Raw genomic sequence first — 17,107 nt, 5'->3', positions numbered from 1 at the left:
GTTTCTGACTCAGTTGGTTTAGGATACATTTCTAATCAGTTCCTAGCTAAAACTGATACTTCTGTCCCATTGTCTACACTTTGAGAAACACTGCTCTAGGGAAAAGTGATCAGGAGCTAATTGACAAAACAAAAAAAATATTACGAAAAGTAAGTACACTTGGGGTTTTCCATTCTCTTGAGGAGAATTACGATATTAAGTTTCAAAACAAAAGATGCATTTAAAAACAAAATAAGTTAAAATATATATGCACATATACCTTAACATAGGTCCTGGCAATTTTTTTCAGTCTGACATCAAAAGCAAAGCCAACAAAAGCAAAAATAAACAAGTGGAACTACATCAAGCTAAAAAGCTTCTGCTCAGCGAAAGAAATCATCAACAAAATGAAAAGACAACTTACTGAATGGGAAAAAATATTTGCAAATCTTGTATCTGATAAGAGGTTAATATCCAAAATATATAAAAAAACTCATACAACTCAATAGCAAAAAACCCCTAAACAACCCAATTTAAAAATGGGCAGAAGATCTGAATGGACATTTTCAAAGAAGACATATAGATGGCTAACAGGTAGATGAAAAGTGCTCAACATCACTAATAATAATAAAATCAAAACCACAATAAGATATCACCTCACGGGCTTCCCTGGTGGCACAGTGATTAAGAATCTGCCTGCCAATGCAGGGGACATGCGTTCGAGCCCTGGTCCAGGAAGATCCCACATGCCAGCGGAGCAACTAAGCCTGTGTACCACAACTACTGAGCCTGCGCTCTAAAGCCCACGAGCCACAACTACTGAGCCTGCATGCCACAACTACTGAAGCCCGTGAGCCTAGAGCCCGTGCTCCGCAACAAGAGAAGCCACCGCAATGAGAAGCCCGCGCACCTCAACGAAGAGTAGCCCCCGCTCGCCACAACTAGATAAAGTCCGCACACAGCAACGAAGATACAACACAGCCAAAAAAAAAAAGATATCACCTCACACCTGTCAGAATGGTTACTGTCAAAAAGAAAAGAGATAACAAGTGTTGGCAAGGACGGGGAGAAAAGGAAACCCTGTGCACTGCTGGTGGGAATGTAAACTGGCGCAGCCAGTATTTTAGTTATTTTTAGTTATTTTATAACTGGTAAGGTACAGCATGGTGACTACAGTTCATAATACTGTATGGCATATTTGAAAGTTGCTAAGAGAGTAGATCTTAAAAGTTCTCATCACAAAAAAAAGTTTTTTACAACTATGTAAAATGACATGTTAACTAGACTTACTGTGGTAGTGAGCACTTTGCTATATATACAAATATCGAATCATTATATTGTACACCTGAAAATAATATAACGCTACATGGCAATTATATCTAAATTTAAAAAATTAAAAACTAAAATAAAAATATAAAAACAAAGTTAAGTTAAATTATATATGCATATATACCTGTGTATATATATGTGTGTTTTGTGTTTGTGTGTATACCGTGTTTTGTTTTTTTTTAAGAAGAAAGAGGAATCATACTGTAAATTCAAATAATAAGAATAGGTCATGAGTCCAAGAGTGAAAATCAATATCCGGATATTGATATTGGATCAATATCTGACAGATGTTCATCTGCATTTCCTTTATATAGGGTACCAACATTCATAAGAAAAAGCTTCTTGAACCTTCCCAAACTTACCTTACAAAAAAGTAACAGTACATCACAAGGCATACGTTTTTTTAAAGTTTTTTAACTGGACCAGATAAATAAAAGATATGATAAGGTAGTCTTCTTACTGTAGATAATTTGGAATTTTACTTAAAATGACATTACAAACTAAACCTTTGTATTCCTGCAACACTAAGAGTTCACTAAAAATATTTCCAAGTACTGATCAGAGTTTAGACTGAACTATAAATCTAGTCTCATAGATTTGTACATTTATCAACTGAATCTCATACACAAAAATGTATTCTCTCTACCACTGATTAACTCTGGAACATGTGACCATTCACTGTAATTAATGGACTCTTCAATAAACTTATGTTAGTATAATTTGTAGTGTATTATGAAATAACTCTAAATGTTTTCACCAAGTTTTATTATCCATGACGTTCACTGCCAAGTATACCCAAAGCACTGTAAGAAGCTATGATCCAAGTTATCACCAAATTTATTTATTCATTCAAATCATGTAATTCCCAAGAGCAATCTTTCTCCAGAAGCCAAGCAAAGTATCTTTATGATTTTATATTAAAACACAAATGCATAAACTTTTTAGATTTTCATCATTATTTCTAATTACAGAAAGTTAGAATACCAAGAGATTGATTTAAAACATGTAGCATGATAGAGTAAAATGCTTGTTTGTTCAACAGTAAAACTTGAATGCTCAAGCAGGTTACAAATTTTCTCTAAGCAAATTTCTCACAAAGTTGTAGATTCTTGAAGCCACACACACAGCTTCAGACTGAACTTATTTATCTTACTATACTGCAGACAAAACAATAAAGGAAACGACTATCTCAGCTGTATGCAGAAAAAAAGCAAAACACAGTTAGTGGATATAAAGAACTCTCAAACATTAGGAATGTATGGGATTGCTCCATATTCATTGCCTTGTATCACTGGGACATCAACTGTCATATCCTTTAAGATAAAATAATAAACAGGGCACTTATTGTTAAAGTAAATGACTATGAAATTAGAAGTTGCAGCATTCGATTCAAATCTGTTAAGCTTTCTTCATCTACTGACACACACTCACAATACTTAATTCTATCAACATCTAACTCAATGCATCTGCACGTGAATGTCTCAGAGACATTTCAAACTTTTCTTTTTAAATTTATTTTATTTATTTATTTTTGGCTGCGTTGGGACTTCGTTGCTGTACACGGGCTTTCTCTAGTTGTGGTGAGCGGGGTCTACTCTTCGTTGCGGTATGTGGGCTTTTCATTGTGGTGGCTTCTCCTGTTGTGCAGCACAGGCTCTAGGCATGCGGGCTCAGCAGTTATGGTTCACGGGCTCTAGTGCATGCTCAGTAGTTGTGGTGCACAGGCTTAGCTGCTCCGCGGCATGTGGAATCTTCCCGGACCAGGGCTCGAACCTGTGTCCCCTGCGCTGGCAGGTGGATTCTTAACCACTGCACCACCAGGGAAGCCCACATTTCAAACTTTTGCCTTCAAGGCTGACCTTCTCAATTTGGCTTTGTTCCCCATCCCAAACCTATTTTTTATCTAGTTATTTCATATCATGGTATAAAGCGCTACTATCCATCTAGCTGCCCAAGTCAGAACTCAGGAATGATTCTTTCCTTTCTTTCAACCTAAACTTGAAACCATACACAAACCCCTGTGTCCCTGTCCTTTGAAGTAAAAGGCTTTTGCTTTAGTCTCCCAGGCCTCCCTTGTGTCTCAAAAGGCTGACTCAAGAGTTAATGATTAGGAAATGTGAAGATGTAGAAATAAAGAATAGCTGTTGGGCTGGGAAACTGGTAACAATTTAGACTAAAAATCCACCACACAGCACAGTCACCCAACTCCCAGGTCCCTGAAAGATACAGATAAAGGCCTGACACACATTCCTGAGTTGTCTTTTTTTTTTTTTTTTTTTTTGCGGTATGCGGGCCTCTCACTGTTGTGGCCTCTCCCGTTGCGGAGCACAGGCTCCGGATGCACAGGCTCAGCGGCCATGGCTCACGGGCCCAGCCGCTCCGCAGCATGTGGGATCTTCCCAGACCGGGGCACGAACCTGTGTCCCCTGCTTCGGCAGGCAGACTCTCAACCACTGCACCACCCGGGAAGCCCTCCTGAGTTGTTTTTAAAGGAAGCAGGCCCCCACCAGATGGAAATTGCTGACCACAAGAACACAGATCCTAGTCGGGTTGAAACCAGAAGGTTGATGATGCTTGGAACTTCACCTTGATGCCAACCAATCAGAGAATTGTGCAACAGCTGATCACACACCCTGCAGCCCCTCCCTCACACTGCCTTTAAAACCCCTTCCCTGAAAGCCGTTGGTGAGTTTGGGTCTGTTGAGTGTGAATTGCCCATTCTCCTTGCTTGGTGCCCTGCAGTAAACACTGTACTTTCCTTCACCACAACCCAGTGTCAGTAGATTGGCTTTACTGTGTGTGGGTGAGCAGACTCAAGTTTGGTTTAGTAACAACCTAATACCCCACCTAATAATAGATTCTGTCAATGCTACCTCCAAAATAAACCCCAGATTTACTGACTTTTCTCCATCTCTACCATCATCACCCTAAAGGTCACCATCATCTTATACCTGAACCTAGTACTACAGACTCTCCACTGCCACTCTTGGCTCCCTCTATTCCACCCTCTATTCAGCAGCTACAATGTTCTTCCGTCATATTCTGCATCTCATCACTCTCCTGCTCAAAAATCCTCCAATGGCTTCGCAATGCACTTAATATCACAATTCTTTCCTTGAGCTTCCCTGGTGGCGAAGTGGTTAAGAGTCCGCCTGCCAATGCAGGGGACATGGGTTCGAGCCCTGGTCCGGGAAGATCCCACATGCCACTGAGCAACTAAGCCCGTGTGCCACAACTGCTAAGCCTATGCTCTAGAGCCCACAAGCCACAACTACTGAGCCTGCATGCCACATCTATTGAAGCCCACGTGCCTAGAGCCTGTGCTCCGCAATAGGAGAGGCCGCTGCGATGAGGAGCCTGTGCACCACAATGGGGAGTGGCCCCCACTCGCCGCAGCTGGAAAAAGCCCGCATGCAGCAATGAAGACCCAACATAGCCAAAAATAAAAATAAATAAAATAAATAAATAAATAAATAATTTTCTTTTCCTTGACTTGAAAGGCCCTATATCACCTAGATCTTTCCCATTTCTGTAACCTCATTGCATGTCACTCTTCTGTCTTGGTCACTGGCCAAGACACACTGGCCTTCTTTCTATTTTTTAAAATGTACCGAACTCCTTTTTGCCTCATGTTCTTAAAACATGCCATTCCCTAATGTGACTAGTTCCCTTTCATCCTTAAGATTTCAGCTTAAATATCATCTTGTCAAACAGGTCTTTTATAACTACCTTAATAAAAACAGGCCCAATCCCTAATGATCTCTATTCTCAGCACTGTTTATTGCTTTCAAAATAGGGTAAGATCACTGCCAAAAGGATGCTTTCTGTCACATGAAACTTATGGAAAGAACCAGATAACAGAAAAGTGACATTTTTGCTACTTAGAATTTTTTTTTTTTAATGATGAGACTATACTATAGATTGTTTCTCACAGGGGAAATATGACAAGCACACTAGAGGAAAACAGTATCCTAGGGAAAAACAACTTATGTTCTCCCCCACTTTTGGTAAAAGCTACTAATAGGATTAAGTCTTCAAAAGTACCTAGCATTTTTCCCCACCTCAGGGGCTTTGCCCCTGCCATTCCCTCTGCCTAGGAAGGTATTAGGAACCCCAGATAAATGTACGGTCCTGCTTTAGGTCTTCATTTAATGTCATGCAATCAGTGAGGCCTTCTGAGACCACCTGATTAAAAACAGCAATGCCTTCACCCAACACAGTCCTTTCTCATCTTTCCCTGCTTTTTCTCCCACAGCACTCCTCATCGTCATAAGGCACATAATGTATGTTACTTTTATATATACTTATTGTCTGTCTCCCCCACGATAATTTAAGCTGCATGAGGGCAGGAAATTCAGTCTATTTTTTTTTTTACTACTTTATCTCCAGTATGGATTCAATAATTATCTGTTCAATGAATTAACACTAAAATGACACCCATAAAAGATGAACCAAGTTACAGCAGGAATGTGATGGTTAATTTTATGCATCAACTTGACTGGCCACAGATGCCCAGATTAAACATTATTCCTGGGTGTGCCTGTGAGGGTGTCTGGGGATGAGATTAGCATATGACTATGTGTCATTTCAGTAGACTGCCCACCCCAATGTGAGTGGACATCGTCCAATCAGTTGAGAACCTGAAGAGAACAAAAGGAAAGGCAGAGGAAATAGGAATCTGCCCCCCTTTTTTCTGCCCCATTGCTTGAGCTAAGACATCTCATCTTTTCCTACCATTGAACTGGGATTTACACCAGCAGCATCCTTGGTTCTCAGGCCTTGAAACTCAGAGTGAATTACACCTCTGACTTTCCTGAGTCTTCAGCTTGCAGAGGGCAGATTGTGGGACTTGTAAGACTCCAAAATCACATGACCCAGTTCCTCATAATAAATCTGTGTGTGTGTGTGTGTGTGTGTGTGTGTGTGTGTGTGTGTATTCATTCTATTTCTCTGGAGAATCCTGACTAATAAAAGGAGTATGTAAGTATGTAAGAAGAGTGGCAGGAAGGTCAACACCAAGCACAAGATGAGGTTTATTTAAAAAAAAAAAAAAAGGGAGGAAAAACAAAACGAGCTTTATAAACCATGTTTGGTAAAGAAAGAACGAACACATGGAGAACATTATTGGGAAAGATGGTTATCATATTAAGAGATGACAGAGAGAAAGTAAACTATCCAACTTCTGTTTAGTTTCCATTTTCTTCAACAAGAGAATGATTTTCAAAGAAGCAAGTGTGAAAACTTAGCTAAAATAAAAATGACATATTCAGACATAACAGTAGGTACTTTGCTTTAAATTAATGCAAGTCTTCAGACAAAGGAAAATCACTTCAGAGGACACTAAAAGAACTTAAAGATAGGATTACAAAACCAATGCCAATAATCTTATGAAACAATGGAAAATGAGAGAGGTGCCTGAGGTCAGCAGACAGGCAAATGTTTCAACCTAAAAATATGAATGGATTTTATCAACTGGTAAGCCTGAGGTCAATCTTTAGCAAAGTTTTAGAATGTTTTTAAGCATTCAGAAAGTAAAACAATAATTAGTAGAAATCAGCATAAATTTTAAAATACTTATAGCATCAAAGAGACCATGTTTCTTTTTATGACAGTATTAAGGTACTGGATACCAAAAAAGTGGTTTATCTTAATGTAACGATAAAGATCTCCTTCTGGGTGTCTATAAGCTGGATAAGTGTAGTTAGGCACACTCAACAGTTTCTAAAATGTCTGGGAACAAACTATGACAGTTTTCATTCTATTACCCACCACATTCAACCAAATACTAAGTCCTAGCAAGTCTACATCTCAAATATTTCTCAAAACCGTCCACTTCTCTCTACCTTCAAGACTGCCCTGTAGTCTGAAAAATTCATCTGCTACCTAACCACTGGAATGGACTCGTACTTGGCCTTTTAATTCCAGATTTGTTCCCTTCTAATTCATTAACCATACAGTAGCCAGAGATAACTTAAAAAAGAACATCTGATTCCTTTATATCCCTGCTTATAATCTTTCAGCAGTCGCCTATCTACCTCGCCTCACTCCCTGGAGATTAAGTTCAATATCACTAAAATGTCCTATCAGACCCTGAATAGATAGGGTCCTCTATCCAATTTGCAGTGTTATCTGCTTGCCACTCTCAATCACCGTGCTCTAGTCAGAATAGCCTTCTGGAGCCTTATAAAGAAAACCGAGGCCTTGGAGAACCTCTGACTAAACACAGAAGAACCACAGGAGGCTTGAAGGGGGAAGTCCAAGTAAAATGGCTTTAAAGATTTGCTTAAAGGAAGTAAAAGTACCCCTTAAATAAAATATTGATTTTGAAAAAAAAAAAAAGAATAGCCTTCTTAGAGCCCCTAGAATTTATTAAGCTCTTTTCTCCTTCTCAGCCTAACCTACATCATTCCCTGTGCCTGGAACACTTTCATCCCAACCACACTGCTCTCTATCCCTTCCTCTATAACTCAAGACACAAATGTAATAATTATTTAAAGGCTATCTGTTTAATGTCTGCCTCCCCCACCAGAATGTGAACTCTGAGGGAAGGAACCGTGGCTGTCATACTCACCCCAGCGCCCCCTATGCCTAGCACAGTGCCTGGCAGGTGGCAGGTTCTTATAATTGGCTAATCCATACGATCAGGATCTGGGCATAACTCTCATATAATGATTGTCCTTTCCAAGACTTGATTAAATAACAGAGTATAAAGTCTGTGAAGAATATAAATCTGTGAGCAATATTCGTAGCGCTAGATTAAAGAATGAAAATTTCTATAAACTCAAAGTGGGGCAGGGGTGAGAGCAGAGGAAACAAGACTGACCATATACTGATAACTGCTGAGATGGGTGATAGGTGTGTGGATACTAATTACACTATTTTCTTTGCTCTTATTTATACAATGTGATCCCAGTGTTCTCATGACTGATAAACATCTGAGTTTTTCTAAAGAAAGGAAGCTTACCAAATAGTGACCTTTCACTGAGACAAAAGGTTCAAGAAGAATACTTATGCTTCCTATTGACAGTTCTACTTAGTAATCTCCTTCCACACCATCTACACATTAGAACAGTACTGACACTGTGATAACAGCACAGAAATGGAAGCTTCAAGATACAGAGTTAAGTCCAAAAATCTCTTGTCTTTCTGTTTTAGTAGTCTTTCTATGACACCACATTTATTTTTAGAAAGTTATCTATTGCCTTTTACCTAAGTCCTGCTTGAAAGGACCAGGGAGGAAGAGAGGGAAAGAGGGAGAGGTAAAGAGAGAAAGACAGAGAGAGAGAGAGAGAGAGAGAGAGAGAGAGAGAGAGAGAGAGAAATAAACAATAATTATTCTTCCAGGAAATCCTCTGGAATCAAGAATATCTAATCACCAGAATTCAGGTGTAAGTGATTACCACTGTACAGTCTTTGAATCTAAGTCTTGTGAGGTATCATCACCTTGACATTTATAAGGAAACTCCATCTCAGAAGAGTGATCTGCCATGGCCACACAACCAATAGGAGATAAGCAAAGAAAGATCAATGCTCCTTTGGAGCATATGTTAATGACCCAATGCTCCTTCTCGGACCAAGAGATTCTCAGTCCATTACTTACACTACTATATTGCAACTGATAAAAACAAAGCAATGCAATCATAACCCAACTGTCTCTATCATATAAGCCTGTGAGAACCATTGCGTTTCTTTTGCATCACCCTCCAAACAAAAGAATTTTCAAAATGCTATGACTTATCATAAAATTCACCTTAAGCTAACCACTATTTCCTCTTAAAAAACAGTTTTAAGTTAAAATGGTACACTACCAAATAACTGATTTCTCTAAAAAATTACTTAGCTCAAAAGGATTAACCATACTTTATAAACAATGTAAATTTTCAATATTTAGCAGTGAAAACTTGCATTTATTTGAAGGTCTATGGAATTTATTTGATGCCATCTTTTCTTTTTTAGTATACTCAGAAAATCAAAGCTGAAAACTAAGTCATATATTATGTTAAAAATATTTTTTAGAGATTTCCTCAAATCTCTAGCTTATAAGAAAAACCTCCTGACATTTAATAGAAAATAGCCTGCAAATATAGTGACAAGTGCCTCATAAATAAGAAAAATGTTACTTTCTTCTCTTTTTTTGTGGTCATTACCTTTGTTTCACAAGGTGGTTAAATACTTTTATATCTAAAATGAAAACCCATAAAAAACACTGAAAGGCACAGTATGTCTTAAATGAGCTTTCTTGGTTTCAAAAGCTTTTCTTATTTCTCTTTCACAGAGATCTGAAAAATTAAAATTAGCATTTGAAAGTATTCAAAAATTGTTTAAATCGTTTAGTTGCTATGCTGTACAGGTGCAGTTCTGAATGAAATAAATTTACCATCTGCTTTTTCTCAATTCTGACCAGTTTACAATTACACTAACCGACAGGTGAAATGTCTTTGCCCTAACAAACCTGTAAGACTTTCTTTTGGATGGAAAAATTCTTAAACATAAAATCCACTTCCATAATTAAAAATTTTAAAGGTACTTCCTCTATTTTATCTAATATTAATCCATTTATAAAAAGCTGTTAACAGTATTTCCTTGTTGTACTACATAGGATTAAAATAAAGGAGTCACTCGGTCAGTATTTATTTTGTTCATTCTATGCCTAAGAATATACTAGGTGCTGGGGATACAGAAAATGCATGATACACTCTAACCAAGAGAAATTTATATTCTAGCAGAATACATAAACCATAACTATACCAGAGAGTGAATTATGAGAGCAAGAATGCATATGAATGGACAAGGAGCCATGAGAGCATGAAAATATAAATAGTTCTGCCTCCACTTGGCTGTAGCTTCACAAAAACAGGATTCATGTTTGTTCTATCACTGCTGGATGATCACTAGCTCCTAGCATAGTGTCAGGCACATATTAGATGTTCAATAAATAGTTTGTTGGCTAAAAAAAAATGAAACAGGGAAGTTTTCACTTAGAGGGTGACAAGACAGATGAGCATTAAAACATTAAGTAAGAATTAAATAGACAAAAAGGGAGGGAAAGGTTATTCTAGGCAGAAGGAACAGAATGAACTACTATACCCACCTTTCACCAATTTACCTTAATGTAGGTAACATTCAACATTTTACCCCAAAATATCTTTTCTACAAACAACCTCTACCCAGCCAAAGATTTTCTAAATGTATATTTCAATTTTAAAAAGTAGAAAATAAACTATCAAGGTCCCCACTGGATACCACATGTAGGATTTTGAGTGTGTAAACTTAATCATTAGCAGTACCAATAGAACCAAACATAATAGCTACAAAAATAATTTATAGCTAAAAGAAGGAACAAACTATATTTTAACCACATACCATTTTAAGTTGGATTTAATGAAACTCAATTTGAAAAGTAATTTAATAAAAGTTAAATTAATAAAAATAACTTTAAAATAGTCATATATCTAAGCAAGAATATAAGCTAAGACAAAAACAGGAAAAAAGGAATTTTATAAAACAATATTTTTTTATATAAAAAAATAGCAATGAAGGCAGTTATTAGACTAAGTCTGATACGTTAAGTTATACCAAGTTCTGAATGTGTGACACTGTGAGTCATGCTTTAGATCAATGATAAATACAAGCTGTTGGTTTAATCAACCTTCTATAGGCTGGCAAATGTTTTCTAAAAGGGTTAGAGAGTAAATATTTTAAGCTGTGGGCCACATGGTCTCTTTCACAACTATTTTTTTTGACTTTTTTTTTTAGCATCTTTATTGGAGTATAATTGCTTTACATTGTTGTGTTAGCTGCTGCTGTATAACAAAGTGAATCAGCCATACATATACATATATCCCCATATCCCCTCCCTTTTGCGTCTCTATCCCACCCCTCTAGGTGGTCACAAAGCATGAGTTGATCTCCCTGTGCTAATTGGCTGCTTCCCACTAGCTATTTTACATTTAGTAGTATATGTATGTCCATGCCACTCTCTCACTGTTTGTAGATTTTTTTTTTTTTTTTTGCGGTACGCGGGCCTCTCACTGCTGTGGCCTCTCCCGCTGCGGAGCACAGGCTCTGGACACGCAGGCCCAGCGACCGCTCTGCAGCATGTGGGATCCTCCCGGACCGGGGCACGAACCCACGTCCCCTGCAGCAGCATGCGGACTCTCAAACACTGCACCACCAGGGAAGCCCATGTTTGTAGATTTTTTGATGATGGCCATTCTGATTGCTGTGACGTGATACCTTATTGTAGTTTTGATTTGCATTTCTCTAATGATTAGTGATGTTGAGTACCCTTTCATGTGTTTGTTGGCAATCTGTATATCTTCTTTGGAGAAATGTCTATTTAGGTCTTCTGCCCATTTTTGGATTGGGTTGTTTGTTTTTTTGATCACAACTATTTAACTCAGCTGTTGTAGCATGAAAGTAGCCACAGATGTTACATAAATGAATTGTGGCAGGGTTCTAATAAATCTTTATTTACAAAAACAGGTGGCTGGCTCATGACCACACTTTTTGTTTGTTTGTGGTTTTTTTTTTTTGCAGTACGCGGGCCTCTCACTGCCATGGCCTCTCCCGCTGTGGAGCACAGGTTCCGGACGTGCAGGCTCAGCGGCCATGGCTCACGGGCCCAGCCGCTCCGCGGCATGTGGGATCTTCCCGGACCGGGGCACAAACTCGTGTCCCCTGCATCGGCAGGCAGGACCACACTTTTTGCCAACCCCTGTTCTCGTGTCTCAAAGTGACTTCTCAATAATTCTTTTTATCGAGACAGCTTTACTTCCTTTCAAACACTTTCACATAAACTGTATTAGTGTTTCGTTAAAGCTTCTAAAAACATTTATAGGAAACCACAGCAGAAATTCTCTTATTTTACAGATAAAGAAACTGAAGCTAAAAGGGATTGAGTGACTTGCCCTAAGGAGCTACCAGAAGAGCTGAGTCTAAAAACCACACCTTTGTTATTTCCACAACTCTTACCCATCACCCTCCATAACTAATCCTCTAATGCCCCAACTGAAACAGTTCAATCATTTTTAGAATCCTCTGCTGACTCCCTGGGCTCTCTATAGCTGACTCACCATGCTCACGATAGATTTCAAGAACATCTACTTAAAAGTTCATCTAAATTATTTACTTAAATTCTGAAGACAAATTACTCTCAGATCTCTTCTCTCTTTAGAACATTCCTGTCTTCTTCCCTTTAAGCAATCCTTTTATTCACAAGCCTCCTAAAATGTCACTTCACCTACAAATAGCCAGCCAGGAAAAGGAAAACGTACACCTTCCTAAGGGGTTGTAAACTCTTTTCATCACTTAATAAGAATATGTGTACTCAGTAATATAAATGAAGTGAAAGGCCTGGTGCCTTCCTTTTGCAAACCTTACAACCTAATTGAGAAATATCAGAGGTACAAATATGAAACTAAGGAGCAACTCCATGTAACTTGGGTCAAATCTAAGAAACTCAAAAGAAATGTGAAAATTTAATTTACAGGACACACTGTCATAAAATACGTACCTTTTGTACTAATGAAGTCACAGATAATGCCCTGTATTTTGCATAATGAAAGTTTAATAAATACTAAATAACTACAGACAACTCTGTGAGATGGTTAATGATATAGTCCAAAAGATAAAACTGTATCACATTTTTTAAATTTTTTTTAAGGGGAAAAGAGGGGTCTTCTCTTATTCTAGTTGTTGCTATGAAAGAACAGCTTATATTGTACCAACTCCTTGTCCAAAAACAACTATTGAAGATGGACGAAATACAGACAGTCCTTGCTTTGCACAGTAGTGCAGGACTGGAAAAATTACCATGTAACATAAAACCATGCAAAGTGATCTTAATAGTTAATGAGAAAATTTATGATTGTTTTGTGATCTTTTAGAAAATTGTCAAAATATTAAAAACTCTGATGGTTATAGATGTACAGGAAAATGAAAAAAGTAAATAAAACTAATATTTATTTAGTACTGTGTTTAACAGTACACTAATTAAAGCATTAGAAACATGGAGAATTAAAGTGCTTTATTTGTAAAAATCTTAAACACAGTTTGAATAGTGCCTGCTTTCTTACAAGCAAGCATCTTTCCTAAACTTTGGCAAATTATCATACTCCTTTCTAAGTTTGGATCAACTTCAAACATGTTACTTGCACTTTCAACACCATGAGATATCCCTGTTCCTTTAATGTGATATTTTTGCCAGTATCACTCCCTCTGGGATAACTGCATCCTTTTCATCACAACCACTTCCCTCATTTGTGTGGAAGAGTTTGCCTTCACTAAGCTCCTGGGGCTGCATATCTAAAGTCTCTCAAATGGTGGTAGTGTCAACAGCCCCACAGTTAGCTATGTCTTCTATAATTCTACTACCTTCTATTCAAATTTCACTTCCAGCATTATCATTTTTTGTTTCTTTGCTACACTTTCATCTTTCTTGGCTAATTCCCTCTTTCAATTATCCAGTTTTACAAAATGTTATGTGGGCTTATCAATGGACACAAGGGGGCAACACAACTGCATGCTTTGCTGTCTGTGAGTGAATTAAATAACAGCGGCATAACGACGATTCACTGACAGACACTCAAAGAAAGTGACCGGTCACTGATCATGACATATATCTGTTGTTACATAATGACTGAACCGAAGAGCTCACTCTTACGTAATTGTACTTTATGTGATTATTCACAGTTAATACACACAAATGAAATTTGAGCCACATTGTTGGGGAACTGGCATTATTTAACTAAAGCATGTTAACTGAAATTCATGCATATTTGACCCATGCAAAGTGAGAACTGCCTGCATACAGAACTGTGTGTAGGCACTGGAAGGCAATCAGTGCAGGCAAGATTAAGGAACTATGATGGCTAAGAGAAGAAGAATATATCAGTAAATTGCAGATTCCCCTCAGCTTTTTCCTTGAGTGTATTTTCTAAATCCCAGCCAGGAGAGAGAGAATCTGAGCACAAAGCAAGGCTTCCTGTTCTGAGAAAGCAGAGACTAGAGATTGTGCCCTACCCAGGTGGAGGTATTTTGGTACATACACAGGGTATTCAGTTGCAATTCCAGAAGGATCGTGACTAGGACTAAGGGCACTTTTTCCAGAAGCTAAACACAGGAAGTTTATACTGTCTTATATTAGGGGCAAAGCAATCTGTCTAATGCTAGGGAATCCAGGAAGTGAGGGATGCTAGAAGGGTACAATGTAAGAAAGGTATGACCAAAGGTGGCTTCTTTGTGAAATTCTGTGCACAGAGGCTGGAATTTAAACTTGTATCACCAACCCTAAGATGTACCAATTACTCACAGGATTACAGTTACTTCATACTTCATAAAGCAGTATTATGAAATTAAACACTGTTATATTTACCATTTTGTAAACCCATCCAGAGTTGCTTGTGATCTTTTTTCTGCATTTCATTGATTACTTGACTTTTGTGCTTTAAAGCATCTGCTTCTTTCACACAAGACATAAAATGAGCTTCAATTACATCCTTAGATGGACAGTGCAGAAGGTCCTTTTCTGGAAAACTCTATCAAAGGAAGAAAAAATACACATATAAAACAGGTACACACATTTCAAAATTAGCTCTTCAAAGAACTGTTATCTCCTGCAATTTTCCAATATTTTAAGCAAACCACCTCTTACCTTTGCAATAAAGAGACTTTAGTATAACTCCAAATACTTTTTTAAATTAACTTAAAAATCTTTAGCTGTCTGGCATATTCTGCACTTTTTCCAAATAATCCTTATGTGATATGGTATGCATTTATACAACATGAAAAAAGATATGAAAGAACAAGAATTTTAAAAATAGCTTTTTGACTGGCCATACCTAGTATTGTCAAGAATGTGGATGGAAATGTAAAATGGTACAAACACTGTGGAAAACAGTTTCGTAGTTTCTTCTAAAAAAGCAGACACCTACCATCTGATCCTGTCATTCTACAACTAGGTATTTACTTAAGAGGAATAAAAGCATATGTCTACACAAAGATTTGTACATGAATGTTCACAGCAGCTTTATTTGTAGCAGTAAAAACACAGGAAGCAACCTAAGTGTCAACAGGTAAACAAATATATAAACTGCAGTATAAACTTATCAAAGTGTACACTTTTAACATGCATAGTTTCCTTTAGGTCAATCAGAGCTTAACAAAGGTGTTAAAATGTAAGGTCAAATAGCTAAATTTACATTCTTTACCTTCAGTGAATCTTTTAGGCAGTTGAGGCAATGATCATTGGATAAATAAGCAGTAATGTAAATGAGATGACATGTACTTTTCACCGAAAAAAAAGAAAGATATTAACAATAATAGCTAACTGAACGCTTACTATGTGACAAACATTGTACTAAGACTTTAATATGGATTAAATCATTTAATTTTCCTAACATCTCTTGAGGTAAACACTATTGTTATTGCTATTTTACAGATAAAAAATATATAAATAAAGCTCTGGGAGTGGATGGAATTGTACAGCTTGCTAGTGGTGGAGCTAGAATTAGTCTGACTCAACAGTCCCAGCTCTTAAACCACCATGCAATACCACTTCCTCCCTAAGACCTAAATATGTACTTAATGATTCTATTTGAACCATTATCTTACCAAAAAAAGACATTGTTCTGTAAGTCCTTTAATAAAAATGGAGTCAAATAATAATGGTAGAAAATAGCATTAGTTATAGCCTACTCATGTTATTAATAGACAACATTCAATTATCCAAGTCATGGAAAGCTCCTGAATGATTAGGAAATTTACCATAGATGCCCTCCTACCAAAGGAAAAGGCACTTGACTACCTATGGCTATCTCCTAAAGCATATTTTTTAAACGCAAATAATCAGTCACACCTCCTTCTATTTTCATAGAATCCAGTCTCACAGTTTCTGCTGAGTAAACGGTAAGCCACTATATAACTACCCGCTAGTCACAGTTGCCTAGAGCAGAAGGAAACAGCTGAGACAATCAAATTGTCTCTCTAGGTACAAATGGATTCCAGTTTCATGGTGCTCTTGAACTAGAAGTCCATAAAGAATTAAGATGGATACTTTCAAACAGGCACACAAAGGCAAAGAATAGGAGAAAATATAAAATGTCTTAAGAATGAAAAGGCAAAAGGAGAGTATGAGGGACAGATAAAACTAAAAGATGAGAGAGGATATGGACAGCAGAGAGAGTGTCCCTGCCTTAAGCAACTTTACAATCAGCTGTATTTGCTTTGAATCAGCTAGACTGAAGGGATTTGCCCTGGATTCCTGACCAGGACAAAGAATTAAGTGTACATCATATCAATTCTATTACAGTCAAATGGATTAGCAATATGATAATGATTAGCATTATGATTTAAGAAAATTTCAATTTTGTTATACTTGATCTATAAAATTAGAAGGGCTTTTTCAGACCAATGCTTTCTTTATTTTTTACTTTTTTAGGCGTGCAGCATGTGGGATCTTTGCTCCCCAACCAACCAGGGATACAACCTGAACCCCCTGCAGTGGAAGGGCGGAGTCTTAGCCACTGGACCACCAGGGAAGTCTAGAAGGGCTTTTTCAGTTGTTGTACAGTAGTCCCCAACCTTTTCGGCACCAGGGACCGGTTTTTCCCGGGAAGGGATTTGGGCGGGCAGGCGGGGGAGGTTCAGGGGGTAACGAAGCTTCGCTCGCTTGCCCGCCACTCACCTCCTGCTGTGCGGCCTGGTTCCTAACAGGCTGGGGACCCCTGTTGTACAGTTCACTACACTGCTAATTATCCACTTCAGTTATGAATGAGTGGCAGAAAATATAAAAGTTCAT

At 37.8% G+C, this 17,107-nt stretch overlaps 1 protein-coding gene across 5 annotated transcripts in view; it reads right to left on the bottom strand.

Annotated features, from left to right (window-relative positions):
• ATG5 (autophagy related 5) overlaps positions 1-17,107 on the bottom strand; it is a 119,293-nt gene that overhangs the window by 64,332 nt on the left and 37,854 nt on the right. For all 5 annotated transcript variants that reach the window (XR_003429321.1, XM_027089556.1, XM_027089575.1 and 2 more), the window contains one exon: positions 14,684-14,846. Coding sequence is in view for 4 of the 5 variants with exons in the window: in XM_027089556.1 (XP_026945357.1) it covers positions 14,684-14,846 (163 nt within the window). In the remaining variant the exon portion in view is untranslated. The remainder of the gene's footprint in view (positions 1-14,683; positions 14,847-17,107) is intronic.

This window comes from Aethalodelphis obliquidens, unplaced genomic scaffold, assembly GCF_003676395.1.
Source record: "Aethalodelphis obliquidens isolate GAN/ISIS:26980383/991018 unplaced genomic scaffold, ASM367639v1 scaffold3, whole genome shotgun sequence".
Taxonomy (NCBI): Eukaryota; Metazoa; Chordata; class Mammalia; order Artiodactyla; family Delphinidae; genus Aethalodelphis; species Aethalodelphis obliquidens.
Note: the sequence above shows the minus strand (reverse complement) of the source record. Positions and strands in the feature narration are given on the sequence as shown.